Source organism: Leuciscus leuciscus (assembly GCF_965113295.1).
Source record: "Leuciscus leuciscus genome assembly, chromosome: 6".
Lineage (NCBI taxonomy): Eukaryota > Metazoa > Chordata > Actinopteri > Cypriniformes > Leuciscidae > Leuciscus > Leuciscus leuciscus.
In genome coordinates this window covers 9,471,980-9,492,081 of record NC_138730.1, presented here as the reverse complement: position 1 = coordinate 9,492,081, position 20,102 = coordinate 9,471,980, and the positions used below count along the sequence as shown (strand labels likewise).

At 37.8% G+C, this 20,102-nt stretch overlaps 1 protein-coding gene across 2 annotated transcripts; it reads left to right on the top strand.

Moving 5' to 3' along the window:
- The first annotated feature begins 729 nt into the window (after window positions 1–729).
- dusp22b (dual specificity phosphatase 22b) lies at window positions 730–17,556 on the top strand. 2 transcript variants are annotated; one of them, XM_082174128.1, is made up of 7 exons: window positions 730–911; window positions 2,472–2,505; window positions 2,608–2,690; window positions 3,803–3,852; window positions 8,353–8,427; window positions 11,628–11,799; window positions 15,710–17,556. In XM_082174128.1, the coding sequence occupies exons 1-7, from the start codon at window positions 891–893 to the stop codon at window positions 15,929–15,931; spliced, it is 657 nt and encodes a 218-aa protein (XP_082030254.1). In that variant the 5' UTR covers window positions 730–890; the 3' UTR covers window positions 15,932–17,556. The 2 variants fall into 2 exon arrangements, with proteins under 2 accessions (XP_082030254.1, XP_082030255.1); XM_082174129.1 differs by having other exon boundaries at window positions 733–911; window positions 15,747–16,025.
- The last annotated feature ends 2,546 nt before the right edge of the window (window positions 17,557–20,102 follow it).

The following is a 20,102-nucleotide window of genomic DNA, read 5'->3' as shown; positions in this document are numbered from 1 at the left end:
AGTTTACAAAGTGAAAGTAAAATTCAGGCAGACAAACATAATCAACAGCAGAAAAACAGATCACGAGACCGCTATAGTGATGTCAGCTTATTAAATTAACTGATGTTCACCAATTGAACATTTATTAGCTTATTGTTATAAGTAAATAAACAGCGAATGTTTGTAAACTTTAAAAAATTATGCATCAGTGTCAAAGTAAATGTTCAAATCAAAGGTTTTTGTAGGGGGATGGAGCAAATTGAATATAAATAAATAAATAAATAGCAATATTTGATGGGCTTACTTGTAGAGACAGTGGAGTGACATTTTCAGCACTGATTTACAATGGATTGACCCATCAGAATCACGCTTTCCAGAAAACTGTTATATGAAAATTGTCCTCTTTTTTTATCGTCCTCCAAGATGTGAAATATATTTAAATAAATGAATTTGAATTTTTTTATTGGCTTATAACGTATAAGCTTGCAGAAAACGGTTATAAAAAAAAAAAAATGTCCTCTTTGTCATCGTTCTCCATAATGTATTCATATATTTACCCATTTTGCAGAGAAGTCACATTGATGACACTTAGACTACAATAACCACATTTAAAAGACAACTGTGTTTTTAAACTTAATATTTACTAATTTAGTTGTGAAATAGAGTTATTTCACTTTAAAACAGTCCTGATAGCATCAAGAACATGGACAGAATTGGTGTCTGTTATTTGTGTACTGTGCCTTTAAGAGAGCCTCGTCCAGGAACTCGACACAGATTTGAGTGTATACACGACAAGTTGGTTGTTAGGCTTGTGTTGTGAGCGTTTATAGCGATTAAAAACTGTTGATAGTGATACAAGCCTCGTTCAAGCGGACTCCTGAAACACTAGCCACTGCAACAAACAGCGTGGCATGGGAAACGGAATAAATAAGGTATATGGACACGCTTCCCTCATCTCCTTCTTCTGTAGTGCTTTACGTCTGTGAGTTTGAGAGGGATTATCGATCGATGGATGTGAGATGAATTGATGCGCCTTCAACACGAACAAAACACGACGCTGCCTTTCAAGTGTTTGTGTTTATTAGTGGTGTTGGCTGAGGAAAGCGTCACTGTTGCTCATACTTTGGGCTAGAGATTTGAACAAACCAATAAGTATGAAACTTTGTGACGGTTGTGCCCCTTGAATGATTCCTCAAACCATGTGTTTTGTTGAGGAGATCTGCGGTTACTTTGTTTTGACTATTAAAAAGGATATATATATATATATATATAATATCACACAGATAATGGGCTATCACTTGAAGATGGACTCTTTTTTTTTTTTTTACTTAGGCCAGTAAGCAACTAGCTATAAACCAGCAACAACACGCTAAGTTAGCAACAACACGCTAGCAACCACCAACTGCTAGGAACCACTTGGAACACCTTAGCAACTGCATAGCAACGTGCTGGTAACCACCCAGAGCACCATAGCAACCACTTAGCAGTGTGCTAACAACTAGACCACCTTAGCAACCACATAGCAATGCTCTGGCAACAGCACACAACACCCAGACAGCGACTCGAAACATCTGCACAGCATTGTGCTAAAAATCGCTCATAGCAACCGCACATAAGCACCTTAGCAACATTCTGTCATCCTTGTGTGTTATCGCTGAATTGTAGAAAATGTTACCGTTTGCTAATTGTTGCCATGGTTTCATGTGAGCGACGGGTTGGGGGCGGGGCATGTTAATGTTTTCGGTTTCGTGGGGACTTTAAAGGCAACATGAAATGGAAGTTGAGAGTCTTTTCCCCCCTATTGAGTGAACAGAATAAATACTGAAATATTCCAAGTAAAAAACAAGAATATTCCATTTAGATTTTATGGTGACTTTAAAGGGATACTCCACTTTTTTTGGAAATAGGCTCATTTTACAACTCCCCCAGAGTTAAACAGTTGAGTTTTACCGTTTTCGAATCCATTCAGCCGATCTCCGGGTCTGGCGGTACCACTTTTAGCATAGCTTAGCATAATGAATTGAACCGGACAAGACCATTAGCATCTCTCAAAAAAAAAATGACCAAAGAGATTCGATATTTTTCCTATTTAAACCTTGACTCTTCTGTAGTTACACCGTGTACTAAGACCGACGGAAAATGAAAAGTTGCGATTTTCTAGGCTGATATGGCTAGGAACTATACTCTCATTCCTGCGTAATAATCAAGAAACTTTGCTGCCGTACCATGAGTCCAGCAGGCGTAATGATATGACGCAGCGCCTGAAAATAGGTCTAATAGGTTAGACAAACTTAGTCCCGGTCACGTTGGAAGTTACCGAGCTGGGGACTATTTTCAGGCGCTGCGTCATATCATTACGCCTGCTGGACTCCCTGCTGGAGTATCCCTTTAAACACATCAGTGATCTCTTTTTTTTTAGTGCTGTAAGATGTAGTTTTTGTTACTTTGGTCTGTCTGTGACTGAACTAACTATCCTGCTTGTGTTGTCCCAGGTTCTGTCAGACCTGTACTTGGGTAACTTCAAAGGTAAGAATGGACAACACCGGAAGCGAAAACACCATTTTCAATAAGGTGCATGTTTAGAAAAGATGATAAATGTGTTTATTTTTATATTTTTCTTTTTTACAGATGCCAGAGACAGGGAGCAATTAGCGAGAAACAACATCACGCACATCCTCTCCATCCATGACACCGCCGCTCCCATTCTACAGGTTGTTCGACTCATTACTTCATCTCTTCAAAATATAAAGAAGCTTTTGATGCACACATACGAGATCAGTGTCAAGCCAGCTGAATGACGACATACTACATTCTCAGTATCTTACCCTGTTTAGCAGCTGAATGTGTGTTGCAGCCTGTTTAAGTAAAGGAGTAGTTCACTTCAGAATTAAAATTTCCTGATAATTTGCTCACCTCCACGTCATCCAAGATGTCCATGTCTTTCTTTCTTCAGTGGAAAAGAAATGAAGGTTTTTGGTCAACATTTGTGGTTAAAAAGTATATAAATGTTTATTTATTTTTTATTAAATGGCAGATGGTTTGTCTAGATAAGACTCGTATTCCTCGGCTGGATCGTGTCGAGACTTTGAAGCTGCACTGAAACTCACATTTGGACCCCATTGAAGTCACTGTATGGAGAACAATCCTGGAATGTTTTCCTCAAAAACCTTCATTTCTTTTCCACTGAAGAAAGACATGATCATCTTGGATGACGTGGGGGAGAGTAAATTATAAGGAAATTTTCATTCTGAAGTGAACTACTCCTTTAAGTATCTGAGATACAAGATTTATAGTGAGATTATATGGGTTTGTTCTGTAGAAACGGCTCATTTCATTTGTGCAGGTCTTAAAAAGTCTTAAATTCTGCAGATACTCTTCCTCAGCGATGGACTTCTCTTACAGGAAAATAAGCCTGCTCCCGTTTACTAGTGCTAAAAGCATTTCTTTTTTGATTTTAGTAAACTAAACTCAATTCACTAAAAAAATGATATTTGGTCATAGTTATCTAAAGTTTGGGAGTAAGTAAAACAAAACAAAAAGCCATGCAAAAAAAGAACCAATATGAGTTGAGATTTGTTGACAGTGTACACACATATTTTGACATGCTCTTGCACAAAGGAAAATAAAACAATAAATGATGCTGCAGCATGTATGCATGTGCTATGAGAGTGCCGATGTTTTGGGTTTATTATTGAAAATGAACCTGTGAACCAAAAGGTCATTTGACATGAAACTCTCTCTGTTTCATACTTGTGTTTTGCTCCATCACATGTGATTTAGAGACATATTAAAGCACATCCATGTCTTTCCTCCATTTCTTTAGGAGATGACTTATCTTTGTATCCCAGCAGCAGATTCGCCCACACAAAACCTGTAAGTATAGCTTGGTGTATTTCTGACGGGCATGTTGGCTAATAGCTGGCCGCCAGTGGGCAGCGCGAGTAACTGTGGCAACCTGGAGATGTCAATGCTTTTCATAAGTTCTGCATTTACACATGCAGTTCCCTTCATTACACTCAGTCTGTGATGTTGGTTTTTACATGCCATATCAAACTAGTTTCACCCTTGAGCGCACATGTATTAACAGACACACACACACACACACACACACACACACACACACACACACACAAGCACGTAGAGACCCGCACATACGCACACTTCCTCTTGTGGCTCTCTTGGTTCAGGAAGGAAGTTATGAGCTGGGTTCTGCAGTGATGCCTTGGTCTCACTACGCCTTTATTTATATCACCCCTTTACCATCAGCCCTCTTGTCACCCTTTACGAGCCTGCGAAACCCGGCCATGCGTAATGTGAAACTGACCCTCTTTAACCAAACTGGACAAACCCAACCCTTTCTCATCCTGGTCCTGTCAAAAGGATGGATGTTCTGGAGGAAACGCTACCGTACCTGACCGTGTTGTTGATGCTTTAGAGAAACCACAGTCAGATTTCTGGATTTCTTGACAGACACTAACTGGACAGTTTCAAGCAGAACAATATCTGTGTTTTGTTGCTAGTAGGATATTCAAATAGGAAGACAATGCAAAAAAAGGTTTTATTATGTTAGGGACAATATGTTAAGTGTATTCTTAAACACACATAAGGTTTTAGGAAGAAGATACCCAACATGTCCTCCAAACCCATCGTACACTGAAAAAAGAACAATAAGTAAAATGTAGTTCATTTTTTAAGTAAATTTCACATATGGAGTAAGTTCAGAAAATTAACAAAGAAAATAACTTGGATACACTTTAAAATAAGGTTCATTAGTTAACGTTAATGTATTAACTAACACGAACTAACCATGAGCAATTCCTGTATTTATTAATTTTGTTAATATTAGTTTATGAAAATACAGCTGTTCATGTTAGTTCAATGCATTAACTAATGTTAACAAATACAACCTTTGATTTTAATAGAGTATTAGTAAATGTTGAAATCAATTTTAGTTAATGCTGTAGAAGTATTGTTCATTCTTAGTTCATGTTAACTAAGGTAGTTAACTAATGTTAACTAATGAACCTTATTGTAAAGTGTTACCAGTAACATTAACTTGTCCAGTTAAAGTTTGTGGAGTAATTTGTACTTACTTGAAGTTTACTTTGCAATACGAAACAATATCACACTGAATTAAGCCATGCTTTTAAAGTGTAAGCTTTACTTAGAACATCTTAATAAATAATGCAGTAGATATTGTGTAGACAAGAAGTAATGTGGTACCCACCCGAACACAGAGATCTCAATGCTTGGGACACAATAGACAATAACAGTAACGTTCGTTGGATCATTTTTGAGTATGAATGTGTCATTTTGAGGAGAAAATTTACTCCAGATGTTACTAAACTTAACAACAAATTATAAAACAGTGGAAAACAGCTGGAAAACAGGGAAAATGCAACCTTATTAATTATGCATGCCCCAGTGCATGATGGGAACACCAGTATCAGAAAGTTTAGTAGCTTTTACTTAATGTTATAATGTTGATAATTAGACTTTATACTACGGGGCTGTTGAATGCTTGATTCTGATTGGTTGACAAACGTTCTAAGGTGTGCACTTATTTTCAGGGAAACGCGCGGCTAAAGTAGTTCCAGCAGGTCTCGACCGCATTACAGGTCCATATCACTTCGCCAAATGATTTCAAGTTATTTCAAAGGTCTTTACAGCCCACAGAACCTAAACCCACAACAACGCTGACCAAGGACATAAATATAGTGAACAATAGGATAAAAAAAGACCAATTATTTCCATATTTTATTTTGCCAAAAAATCATGTTTTATTATGTATTTTGCAAGTTATTAGTTATTATGGAAAAGCACATCTCTCTTCATTGCTCTCTCTCTTCCAGTCAAACACACACACGTACAGTACATACACACACTCGTGTGTTGTCAGCGCTGCTCTGATGATTTTCTCATTAAAATACTTTAGCAACTTAAAAGACGTTTCTTTCTAGCGAGGTGCAGATAAACATAGTTTTGCTATTAATAGACGCTGGTGCCGAACACTGTTGAGAGACGCACAGACTAAGATAATTCACACGCTTAATCTCTCTCTCTCTCTCTAATAACTGCATTACACTGCTATCATTGGGTTACGAGCTCTAAGATGACGTTTTGGAATAAGGCTTGGGATGAGATGCGTAAGAAATGAGTCCCACACACAAGAGCATTTTAAGGACAAAAACCTCACAAACATCTTGAAATGCATCATCTGGACAATGTTTGAGATGTGGTGACCATAGTAGTATAAGCGGAGTAATGGACTCTGGGCCGTTGAATTATTGCAAAATTCTAACTAACTTAGAGAAATGACATTTGTGTTATCTGTAGTATTTACTTCACCACAGAATCCTCTTCAACAGTCATAGCATAATGTTGTGGAGACTTGACCAACCTGTCCAGATCATGGAAAACCTGTAAATATCAGGGAATTTTATAATTAAACAAGTTGTGAAAATATCTGTATTGGATCGGATTTTCCAGTTTTGCTCTGCTCTAAATTATCTTTGCGAGTGCTTGTGTAGAGCAGAACCTGTCCATCATTCTGTCCATCTGGCTCATTTTGTGCATTAAAAAGCATAATCACTTAAATATATCAAATCAAAAGATTGGTACCCTACATGTAAGTGGAAATACCAGTGTCTTAAAAAAATAAATTAAAAATATAGGAATTTCATTGGTCAAAAAGTGTGGGACCAAGAACAAGTAGAGCACAATAGGTGAAGGGTTAGTTCACCCAAAAATCAAAGACAGGGCTGAGATTAAGTCAGGATTCGTTCAATTAGGGCATTTAAGAATCTTAAATAAACATGCCTTAGAAAAAAAAAAAACACACAAAAAAAAACACATTACTAATGGGCACATTAATGATCTTGAGACAAAACAGTGGCACTGCCCTATTTTAAGATATGTCAGTGCAAATTGCTTTCAGTTTAAACAGCTCAAACTTGCATTTTAGTCTGAGACTAGACTTAAGCCTTGTCTGTGAAACTGGGGGTGAAAGTATCTGATTTTAATTGTACTTTACTCGTACTGAATGTAAGAGACATGCCAGTGAAAAACAAGAAATAGTTCATTTGTGAGGAGAGCAATCTGTTTATTTTCTAAAAATAAACTAAATCTGAACACCACAATATTGCAATATATAAAGGTCGACACAACAGCCTCTTAAACGTCTACAAACACTCAAGTCTCTGTTAAGCTCAAGTGCTCAAAGAGGCCATAAGTAAGCCATAACCTTCAAAAAGTTCTCTTCAATATAATGCATATATAATGTGAAGTAAAAGCAAGTAGTTGAAGTCTGCTTGCACTGGACATGCTGGTTTCTGCCTCATCACCGACTGCAGTCATGCTCTCATCTCATATATCAAACACCTGCGATTCACAACTACCTGCTAATGCACTCGCATCCACGTAACGTAGCCTTGTTGACACGTTTGGGTGAGTAAAGTAATGTAATATCACACATGCACTGGAGTAAAGACTACAAGGTAGACAAAAAGTACAGTAACTAATTACCTTTACTCAAATACTTCATTCCACTGAATATTTATTTGGTGTATGCTTGTAGAGTAGCCTAATTCACAGCGGCTTCGAATGCGACAACCAATCAGAATCAAGGACCGGAACGATACATTTGATCATTTCTAATTAAATGTTATATTTTGGCCAGTGTTTTAACGCTGTTTCACATACAATACTGACTCAGCTTGAACTCAGCACTGAAATGTTTTGAGCATTTCAATACATACTCATTTGAGTGTCAGTATCAAGCCTACATAAACTTTGACTGGAACTGTGAAGGGAGTAAAAATTGTATTGTAGACCGGCCAGCCGCTTTGAGCAATCTGGATCTGGAAAACATCATTTATACTGGATGTCTCGTAATTCTCTGTGTACTGTTACAACCCTTCTGCCACTGGAGGAACAGCGCTGTCAGCGACGTGTAGATGAACCAAAACTGACTAAATATAACCCAAACATTTATATAATTTACTCCCCCTCATGTTGTTCCAAACCTGTATGATTTTTCTTCTTCTGTCTAACACAAAAGAAGATATTTGGAAAAATGCATCAGTGTTACAGCAAAAGTTGTTTTGGACCCCATTGACTTTCATTATAAAAAAATAAATAAAAACAAACATTTCTTCTAAATAAGCCACACTTACTGCCTGAATGTCAATGCATTAGATAACAAAATGTCAAAACAAATCTTTGACATTCATACATTAAGTGTGTCTTCAGTGTCCAAATATGATATTACTGCATTAAAAGAGGTTATATTTCCTTTCAGCATCCTTCACATTTGTGTCACCTCTGTATAGACCTACATGTGGTTGAAAAAAATGGTCTCTTTCCCTTCCACAGCATTCAGCATTTTAAGAAGAGCATTATGTTCATGCACGAGTCCCGATTGAAGGGGGAGGGCTGTCTAGTTCACTGGTAAGTGAGAGGTTTGTATGTAGGGCTTGACATTGACATTTCACTCCTACTAGCCACTTTGGTGGGTTGAATTTTATATAAAATATATACATTTTTCAATTGTAGTCTTTTAAAAGGGCATCTGAAATTATTAAGTGCAATTTAGTGTTGTCAAAAATATCGTTTTTATCGGATACCGACATATCTGAAATGCTTCCAATACTCATTTTCCGCAGATTTTGGGCTCACAACTACAGGGCGCAAACATAAAGCCGCCTCTCAGTACTAAATTGAGTTCTTTTTTGCTGTTTATTGCACTTAAACAGTCAAATACGCACAAAATAATGGCAAAATGCCGGTCTTGGCGAGTATTCACGTAAACACAGTCTGTTATGTTTTAAGAGAACGTAAACGGTTGAGAAAGAAAATGCATGTGTAACAGTATAATGTATCCATGCTTCAGGTATTAAAGTGACAGCAGCCTAATAATCCTGCTGCCACATTACGAGATAATATTAAAGATATATATGGCAGTTTTTCCCCATGGTATCGATGCCAAATTGTTGGCCAGTGAAAATGCTGAGTGGCCACAGTGGCTGGTGAGCAAAAAAAGTTATGTCAAGCCCTGTTTGTACTGTATGTCCTCTAACAATTGATATCTACACTGTAAATTAACTGATGTTAGTAGACCCTTATGGTTGCATGCACCAAGACATAAGAGCCTACCTTAAGAGGAAGCAAAATGTGCACACAACCAAGATACCAGCCCTAATCGAGCCCAGTGTGATAATGTGAACAGCTGATAACTAGGTGTCAAGGGGGGACGGCTATTTTTGAACTTCCCAAAAACAACAGTAAACACGAGCCTCTCTGTTTGATATGAGAATATAATGCAGCATATGTGTAGAGTGCTTCATTCTGGAAAACATAATGAGGTTTGAACTTTGAAATGTGAACCTACGAAGTTGAACGCTTAGGGTTTGGGGCTCGTTCTAATCCCTAACCTAAACAAACCGCAGTAATCATTATGTCGTATCGTCCTGTAGTTATTTTATTGTCTAACATTTTGTGGAAATATAGAATCAAATCAGTAAAAGAAACTTAGGCTACGTCTATATTAATCCGGATACGTTTGAAAACAGCTTTTTCCTTTAAATACACTCTCGGTCCACACTAGCGTTTTCAGGCGTTTCAGTGTGGATGAGAAAAACGCTAAATCCACTTTACTGCGCATGCGTAAAACCTCACAGAAGCTCACGGAGATGATACAGACGGAAAAATAAATAACGAAGTTATCGCGCAAATTCTTCTGACAGGATCATTTTATTTAGCAAAATATCTCAGCGTTCACTGATGCGTCCAGGTCGCACTCACTCACCATTATATGTTTGGTCTAAAACGCTAAAACTGCTCATGTTTTGCCACAGGACAGCAAATGTGAGTAAATTCTCTCATGTTTGTAGGACAGTGATATGAAGAGTGTGCAAAGTAACATATTTTAGCAACAGTGTGAAAGTGAATAGCACATAACAGGCACAATACCAGTATAAACATGAATATCTATTGGTACAATATGCGTCACATGACTAAACTTACATCATCGTTTTTAAATACCTCCGTTTTGACAGTCCACACTACAACACGAAAACGGCGTTTCCAAATCTAAACACTTTGGAGAGCATTTTCAAAAAGCTTCGTTGATTATTATTTCACTTTTCTAACTTTATTTAGTGTGTAATGTTGCTGTTTGAGCATAAACAACATCTGCAAAGTTCCAACGCTCGAAGTTCAAAGCAAAGGGAGATATTTGCTTTTAAAGAAATCGCTTTTTAAAGGGTTAGTTCACCCAAAAATGAAAATTCTGTCAGTAATTACTCACCCTCATGTTGTTCCAACCGCGTAAGACCTTCGTTCATCTTCGGAACACAAATTAAGATATTTTTGATGAAATCTGAGTGCTGGATTCACTCCTCCATAGGCTGCTAGGTGGCCCAAACTTGCTGGCCCAGAAAAGTTATTAAAGAGATCGTTAATATAGTCCAAGTGACTACAGTGGCTCAATCTTAAGTATATCAAGCGACGAGAATACTTTTTGTGCGCAAAAACAAACAAAAATAACGATTTTATTCCACTATTCATTTCCTTCTCTCTGGGCCTCGTAGTGTTTTTGCGCAGCGCGTCTGTGTTACACGTCACCACGTAGGCTCACTATTGGCCGACGCTGGTCATGTGTGTGACGCGCAGCGCAAAAACACTACGAGGCCCAGAGAGAAGGAAATGAATAGTGGAATAAAATCGTTATTTTTGTTTGTTTTTGCGCACAAAAAGTATTCTCGTCGCTTGATATACTTAAGATTGAGCCACTGTAGTCACTTGGACTATATTAACGATCTCTTTAATAACTTTTCTGGGCCAGCAAGTTTGGGCCACCTAGCAGCCTATGGAGGAGTGAATCCAGCACTCAGATTTCATCAAAAATATCTTAATTTGTGTTCCGAAGATGAACGAAGGTCTTACGCGGTTGGAACAACATGAGGGTGAGTAATTACTGACAGAATTTTCATTTTTGGGTGAACTAACCCTTTAAGGACTACAACAAACAGCTGGTAGGGACTACATGACATTCCTCCGTTTATGTAAACCCCGCCCCCTGAACACGATTTATAGATGATCAAGACAGAATATGCTAATCAATGACTAGAAGATAACTACACATAAGCTACATAAATTCATCAATTAATCATTCAGAAATGTCCTGTTGCCTCTACATGTTGTCACTTCTTCTTGAGTCTCTCCATCATTGTCTGAATCCGGTTTGAACATAAAAGGCTAAACGTTTTTGAAATTCAGTGTATGTCTGTGTGAGTGCCAGCTCTTGAAGCTCCGCCCCCTGTGCCGGTAGCAGCAGCTCATTTGCATTTAAAGGAACAGACACAAAACGGTGCGTTTTTGCTCACCCTCAAAAAGTGACAACTTTAACATGTCATATAAAAATATCTGTGGTATTTTGAGCTAAAACTTCACATACACACTCTTGGGACATAAAATACGTATTTTACATCTTGTGAAAAGGGCATTATACCACCCCCTTTAATAAAAACGCAGTCTCAGTGTGGACGGAAGGCCAAAACGGAGAGAAAAAGATGTGTTTTCAAACGAAAACGTGTTAAGTGTGGATATGGGGTTAGTGAGTGGCTGATTTCTGATTTCCTGTGATCCAGTCTTGCTGGCGTGTCGCGCAGCGTGACGCTGGTGGTGGCGTACGTTATGACCGTCACTACTCTGGGATGGGAGGACGCTCTGGCCGCGGTGAAGCTGGCAAGACCCTGTGCTTCACCTAACGTGGGCTTCCAGACCCAGCTGAAGGAGTTTGAGAGCACTCAACTACAGCAGGTGATTCCTCCACATGTGATGAATGAAATGACATTGTCAGTGGCTAGCAGCACCAAAACAAAGATGTGAGTTCAACTTAAGCCAACAGTGCCTTTTGAACCTCATGAGTTCATGTTCGAAGGTGGATGATCCTAATCAAATAGGTTTGCTGTTATTGTGGCAGTATCTTTTACAAAGCTGACCACTTAAACATTGACCTGGAATTATGTCAATGACCATGTTTATGTGCCGGGTTATCGTCGTTCTACACCCTGCTTCTAACCCCAGGTTAAGGAACGTTTTACATGTGTAAAGTGGGTTAGTTTTGGGCTAGTTTTGGCCATGATTGGGTGGGTTTTGAACAGCAGTTGGGCTGGTTTTGCTTCACTTTGCACAGGCACAGAAACACAGTGCGCTGTATGAACAGTATTTTATATTTTTCCCCTCAAACACTGAAACTTGTGACACAAGAAGCGACAATTGGAGTGAAGAAGAAACCATTACATTCTTACCTTTTAGAGTCCGAAAAGTCCATTCAGGATAAACCTAACACTACAGTGAGTCGGCAATATGTAATATGAGGATTGCAATGCGAGAGCCTTTATGTAAACAGATTGCATGCGGCATTCGTCCAGTAAGGGTATTAAAGGATTAGTTCACTTCAGAATAAAGATTTACTGATAATTTACTCTCCCCACGTCATCCAAGATGTTTATGTCTTTCTTAACTATGTCTTTTGAAAAGAAATGAAGGTTTTTGAGGAAAACATTCCAGGATTTTTCTCCATATAGTGACTTCAATGGGGTCCAAATGTGAGTTTCAGTGCAGCTTCAAAGTCTCGACACGATCCCAGCCGAGGAATAAGAGTCTTATCTACACAAACCATCTGCCATTTTATAAAATAAAAAAACACATTTATATACTTTTTAACCACAAATGCTTGTCTTGCACATCCACGACTGAGTATACAAAGTATATTAATGTTTACCATTTTCTTATAAAATGAGCTATGGTTTCTCTAGATAAGACTCTTATTCCTCGACTGGGATCGTGTCGAGACTTTGAAAAATAAAGTCGAAGAATAAAGTATTTCAACTTTAATCTCGAAATGCTAGAATTCTTCTTTTTTTGGGGGATTTTGTTTTGTTTTTTACGTTGTGGTTCAGGGCTTCCGTAGTTAATAGAATTAACTTAATGTAGTAAAATTAATATTACAATCAATTAACCTGTTTATGCCGTGAACACTCAGTGTTTAGTGTTTATTAATTCTAAGAAATGTACTTTTCCTGGGTATGGGAAATGTCTTTCTTACTGTACGGTACTATTCAGAGCCTGTAATCTGCATGATTAGGGACTCCAGTATGAGCTTGAGACACGGACAACTTTACGTGTGATATGAACACGACTTTATTACTCTAACATACACATACATACATGCATACAGTTTACCAAGGGAAAGAGAGCTGAAGCAGAATACAGGAAAGCAAGAAGTTATAGCATTGTTTGGAATTCAGCAGATCGACAGCCTTGAGCAAACCATCAGTTTAGTTCCAACACGCCCTTCTTTAAAAGGGGTAAGGAGACTTAATGCATCAAATAATGAGACTAAGTACCATTTGAATTAAACTGTCCTGATGCAATTTGTTGAGGCTCCAGTTGATCTTTGCTGATGTGGTCTTGATGAGAGAGAACCAGTGGGATCTTTGGTGAATGGAAAGACAAGGCCGCAGCCTGGCACAAGCTTGGGGGTCCTTAGGAACTTGTAGTTCAGCATCATCTTCACGTCAGCATTTCAGAAAGACTAAGAGAGTAAGAGGCGTGATCTTGTGATCAGTGATTTGTAAAGTGTGAAGATGTCACACCTCTGGAGGTGTGTGAGCCAATAAGAAGTTGTTCCCTTTGGAGGGAATTTCGTTATGACCTTTTGTTCAAGCAGGCCTTTGAACATGCAATTTGATTGGATGTTTAACACAAGAATCTTCAAGATTCTTATAATACTAATGCATCACAAAGTTAGCAAAATGTAATGTAAATTAACAAATGGCGGACGAAGATTGGAGTTTATAGAGACTAAACATGCTACACATGATTTTGGTTATCCATAGTATGCAAGCCTGAAACATTAACCCAATAGAGTTTAAAAGAGAGAATGAAGACATAGGCCAAACCACATAAAAGGAAAATCATGAGATGGGAAAATTAGATGCATGTTTATACATTTCTCAAGTGGTTATATATAGAATACATAGGATTAAAAGGGTTTATTTCTTCTCAGCAAGAATTAAGTGAGAGTCACAACTCTCTGGAAATTCCTTTTGGGGTCGTAAAACTCTTATCAGTCTCAGTGTGTCCTGTAACAGGACACCGCGTTCTGCCAGTGTGTTCGCTTCACCTGTGATGTTAGTTTTGGGGGAAGTTTCATAGACCTTTGTTGGGAAAGTGAGTTTGCTGGATTATTCATTAAATATAATTAATAATTTGTGTGTGTCTGATTGGTCCAGACGCTACACCTGTAAAGCCAGACATTAAATAATAGTCTGAAAAATCTAAAATTGGCATATATATTTGATACATCAAGCTTTTATGGCTCAAATATAATATAGTGAGAGTGTGAAACTCATTCTTAGGGAGCTCAGTGGCCCAAACTGAGCAAAAATATGCAATTGGGTGAAAATGCTGATATGTATATGGAAAAAAAAGTCTGATAGTTTGTCATGTAAATCAATGAGATCTTTATAGGAGTATAGCGACTACTTGCATAAAATCATGTAAATATCAGTCGTCACTCGATATCTTCCAATAATATCTTAGTAAGTTGATATTTAAATGCTTAGTTTTATGATCAAAGCTCTGTAGTTTTAAAATCAAAGCTCTGTAGTTTTAAAAGTTATAACGCAATGATTGAGAGATGATTCCTCAAAAGCCTGATGGATCATATTTGAGACTCACATTTGAACATGATTTTTCTAAAACAAAATAATTTATGGATAGTCAAGTAAAGCTAAGTTGCTTCAGTCCCCAGTAAGTGTTCATCTTGAAATATTACTGAAATTATAAGTGATTCTTACGTTTACTTTATTAAAACTGTGAAGATTTCACTGCAAAAAGACACATGAAGCATAAGCTGAAGCTGTAAAAAGACCTTTTACATGCTAAAAAAGTCTAAACTCTCAGTCAGACGACAGAAGGACTGTAGAAGATTGTGTGCATTAGGGGTTTTTCAGCAAAGTCTTTACCGTGTTGAAAATTTAGAGACTAATTTGGGTAACACTTTATTTTACAGTGTCATTGTTGTATATGTTACATTATCATGCTAGCCAACATGTCTATTCTAAAAAATGCTAGTGACATTGCAATTCATGTTAGCAATATGTTAACATGTTAAATCATGCTAGCAACGTGCTAATTAATGTTAACAACATATTAAATGTTAATGACATGCTAATTCATGTTGCCAACATGTTAGCAAAATGCTAGTTTGTGCTAACAACATGTTAAAATCCTGCTATTTCATGCTAAAACATGTTAGCAACAGGGTTTTCAGCAAAGATTTCATTGTGTTAATCATTTAGAGGCCTTGGAAATTTGGGTAACACTTTATTTTACAATGTCATTGTTACATACATTACATGTAGTAACTATAGTTTTAACTATAAATTATGCATAATTGCATGCAACTAATTCTCAACCTAAACCTAATCCTAACCCTGTAAGTACATGTAGTTAATTATTATTACTTAAATATATAATTACACTAACAAAGACACCTTAAAATAAAGTGTAACCAAAATTTGCATATCAAATACAGTAGCGTTATAGGGTTAATATGTTTGTTTTAATGTAAATACGCGATTTCTATAAATATGAACACAGCTGGGATATGGTTGCATTAATCAGAATCACTCAACTTTCTGTGCATGTGTGAATGAAGTGCTGGATGATAGTTGTTCATGTGTGTGTGTGTGCAGTTCAGAGAGTGGCTGAAGGAGGAGTACAAGGAAAACCCCCTGAACGACGAGGAGGAGATCCGCACTCTTCTCGCCCAGACTCCCGAGGAGGACGAGCTTCAGGACGCCTGACCTCACTCCTCAAGACTCTCGTCTCAATGCCACAGCTCATGGTGTCTATTACGGCACAGCACTGTTTTACTTAAGGACTCTTTGTGTAAATATGCAAGGTTTTAATGATTACTACTGATGTTAAAGGCAAATAATTATTCACAGATTTATTATAAATTTTGATTCATACTATGGTCTCTTACTGAGTGTTTGTTTTTTTCCTCTACACTTGCTGGGAATGTGAGAAGCTGGATTACCAAAGCTGGCCGAGGCGCTGTTTTAATGCTGAAGTCATATAAGGACAGAGTAGAAATAGTAATTAAATAATAATATCTGCACATGTTGTTTAATATCAATGTACGGGTATTTTTGTAGTGGAAGGGTAACATGGGGTAAGATGAGCCGGGTTTTTTTTTTTTTCTTTGTCCTGACCGTAGATGAGACACAATCTCATCTCAGCACAATTAATGAATGGCTACTACGATATTTTTTAATTTTGTCATTTCATCTGAATATCTACATCGTTTGTGAGATCTAGTCAGTTGAAACAGTTTTATGGTGAATTGATCTCTGGAACATAATGATCTATGATGTTGAACGTCAAAGGTTTGTGTGTCTGTTAATGAGGGATTTGTGGACGCATCAAATTTTTGGGGGAATTTGTGGAGTAAAAGTTATAGTTTTTACGGTAAACCAAAAGTTTAGACTGTATCTCCTCCTACAGCTTTAAAGCTACAACCACCAGACTCGGGTCCAACCTTTATAACTCTAATAAAGCATTTAAGCTTTGTCCACTATGTATCTATCATTAACAAAGCCTAGCAACTAGCTTAGGACATGTTAGCAAACTTGTTAAATCATGCTAGCGACATGCTAATTCATGTTAACAGCATGTTTAATCATGTTAGCAAAATAGTAATTGATGTAAGCAATATGTTAAAATATGTTAAAACATGTTAGCAAAACATGTTAAATCATGTTAGCCAACATCCTAATCCTAAATAATGTTAGTGACATGTTAATTCATGCTAGCAAAATGCTAATTCATGTTAGCAGGATGGTAATTCATGTTAACCACATGTTAAATCATGCTAGCGACATGCTAATTAATGCTAGCGACATGCTAATTCATGTTAGCAGGATGGTAATTCATGTTAACCACATGTTAAATCATGCTAGCGACATGCTAATTAATGCTAGCGACATGCTAATTCATGTTAGCAGGATGGTAATTCATGTTAACCACATGTTAAATCATGCTAGCGACATGTTAATTAATGCTAGCGACATGTTAATTCATGTTAAAAGAGTGTTAAATAATGTAAGAAACATGTTAAGTAACTGACAGCTGTTTCTCAATTCCAAGAACACAAGGAACGGATTTGCGTTCTCGTTGAGACCGGTCTTGCCTGACGACCTTGAAAGAACGAACTTGGAAGGACGCGAGGACACAGAACCCATCTTTGTGAGAACTGAGATGTGCTGCGATCTTGCTGATTAACTGACCATCTCAGCATGACCACAAGCACAATAAATAAAACATAACATTACAAACAAATGTCAACCTATTAAACATTTCTTTCATATTATTATAGACATTGTTTTCATATCAATGTATATATATTTTTTATTTTACCGTGTGTGTTTATGAAAATGATTAGCCATGCATTGTCAATGTTACGATTTTTTTTAATATTCAAATAAAAATACTGCCACTTTCTTAAGGTCTTTATCACTTTATTCAAATTAAGCAAAACTGACAGACGAATGTTTACTTTCACGAGCCTACACGCATTGTGAGCTTGCAGCAGGAATCTCTTAAAGGGATACTCCACTTTTTTTGGAAATAGGCTCATTTTACAACTCCCCCAGAGTTCAACAGTTGAGTTTTACCGTTTTCGAATCCATTCAGCCGAACTCTGGGTCTGACGGTACCACTTTTAGCATAGCTTAGCATAGACCATTGAATCGGACAAGACCATTAGCATCTCTCTCAAAAAAATGACCAAAGAGTTTCAATATTTTTCCTATTTAAAACTTGACTCTTCTGTAGTTACACCGTGTACTAAGACCGACGGAAAATGTAAAGTTGCGATTTTCTAGGCTGATATGGCTAGGAACTATACTCTCATTCCTGCGTAATAATCAAGAAACTTTGCTTCCGTACCATGAGTCCAGCAGGCGTAATGATATGACGCAGCGCCTGAAAATAGTCCCCAGCTCCGTAACTTCCAACGTGACCGGGACTAGGTTTGTGTAGTTTCAGCCGGCAAATTAGGTAAAGTTAGTGGATTTTCCTGTGCAATTAACCATGGTTCTGTGCTTAGTAAAGGTTTCATAGAATACCAGTGAACAACGCTGCTTTCAGACGCTGCGTCATATCATTACGCCTGTAACTACAGAAGAGTCAAGTTTTAAATAGGAAAAATATCGAAACTTTTTGGTCATTTTTTTGATAGAGATGCTAATGGTCTTGTCCGATTCAATGATCTATGCTAAGCTATGCTAAAAGTGGTACCGCCAGACCCGGAGATCGGCTGAATGGATTCGAAAACGGTAAAACTCAACTGTTTAACTCTGGGGGAGATGTAAAATGAGCCTATTTCCAAAAAAAGTGGAGTATCCCTTTAAGTGAGAACCACAGTCTATGGTGAGAAATGAGAAGTTTGAAGCTTACAGGCTTCCGTATGTCGACCGCCCGCAGCGTCTTCTGGGATTTTTAATGGTTCGATTCTCTCTCTGCATTCGATGCATCATCGATACCAAGAACACATCCTGGCACTTTCATGCGTCCCCGGTACTTGCGTTCTTGAGTATTGGAATAGAACTTTGATGATTATGAAGTTCGAGAACACAAGGACGCGAGATCGCTGAAGAACGCATATTGAGAAACTGCCATGTTAAACAATGCTAGTGACATGCTAATTAATGCTAACAGCATGCTAAAACCTGTTAGCAACATGCTAATCCATGTTAGCAACGTGTTAATTAGCTAACAACTAACAATTAGTTGTTAGCTAATTAATGCTAACAACATGTTAAAACATGTTAGCAAAATGCTAATTAATGCTAACAACATGTCAAAACATGTTAACATCCTGTTAAATCATATTAGCAACATGATAAAACATGTTAAAACATGCTAACAATGTGGTATTTCCATAGACTGTAAAAACATATGGACTTATGGCGCTTTTCCATTACCAGCTCAACTCGACTCGGCTCGGCTCGCTTTTCGCTCCGTTTTCCATTGCAGATAGTACCTCCACAATAGTACCTGGTCGTCATAGCGACGCCGCAGGAAACTGCCGTGACTTAATCTTTTACGCGAGACAGACCCGCTACCCACCCACACACACAGGACAATGGAGGAAATCGAGTGTATGCTGTTTTTGGATGGTTTTGTTTTTGTTTTTGCTGTTTTTTATTCAGGATACTCCGTCTGGCGCGGGCAATGATGACGCAGTGAATAGTGACGATTCTCTCTGACCAATCAGCAGACTGCCGTGTTTTCACGTCACATTTTAGTATCGCCTCAGCTCGCTTAGAACCTCGCCGGAGGTGGTACGAAAAAAAGTACCTGGAAGCGGGTACAGGTACAACTTTTACACAGTGGAAAACCAAACAGAGCCGAGTCGAGGCGAGGCGAGCTGGTACTGTGTAGTGGAAAAGCGCCATTAGTGTCAGTGATGTCACCCGTATGTTTCTGAAGAGCATTTTTGAAGCCCAAAGTGGGCGGAGAGGCGGATTAGCTGACGTGACGTGACCCTAACAGACAGCAGACAAATGGCTAGTAGTGACAGCAGCGGCAATCCACCTGTCACTCAAGTGACCACGCCCTTAATTATGCCGCTTGGGTAATTCATGCTAGAAACAATGCTGTCCCAAACTTCAATTTCAACAATTCAATTCAAACTTTGACCCTATGAAAGTTATTTCAAACTTTCAAACAAGGCTTTTTCAAACCAAATTCAGAGTTTTTTTATGAACTTTGCTCATCTTAATGGGATTATTATTTAATATTTCCATGAATTATATGTAGCCTACATTTCAAACACTGCTTTCATTAAAACCTACATGTTGAGTGAAATCATTCAATTTGATTTCAGTGTTTCTATTATGACATATCTTCAATATGGGCAATTAAATATGTAAGTATTCATAAGCCTGTATATGTCACAGAATAATTTTACCTTACAAATGAATCTCTTTTACTGGTATTCTGCCTTGTCTGTCATCTGTTATTCAATTAGTATCAGCTAAATT

Bases quoted from the DNA above. Each gene is read 5' to 3' on its own strand.
- dusp22b (XM_082174128.1), top strand. From the start codon at position 891: ATGGGAAACGGAATAAATAAG. The intron at 2,506-2,607 runs GTAAGAATGGAC...TCTTTTTTACAG, and splicing joins GTACTTGGGTAACTTCAAAG to ATGCCAGAGACAGGGAGCAA. The intron at 11,800-15,709 runs GTGATTCCTCCA...GTGTGAATGAAG, and splicing joins AGAGCACTCAACTACAGCAG to TGCTGGATGATAGTTGTTCA.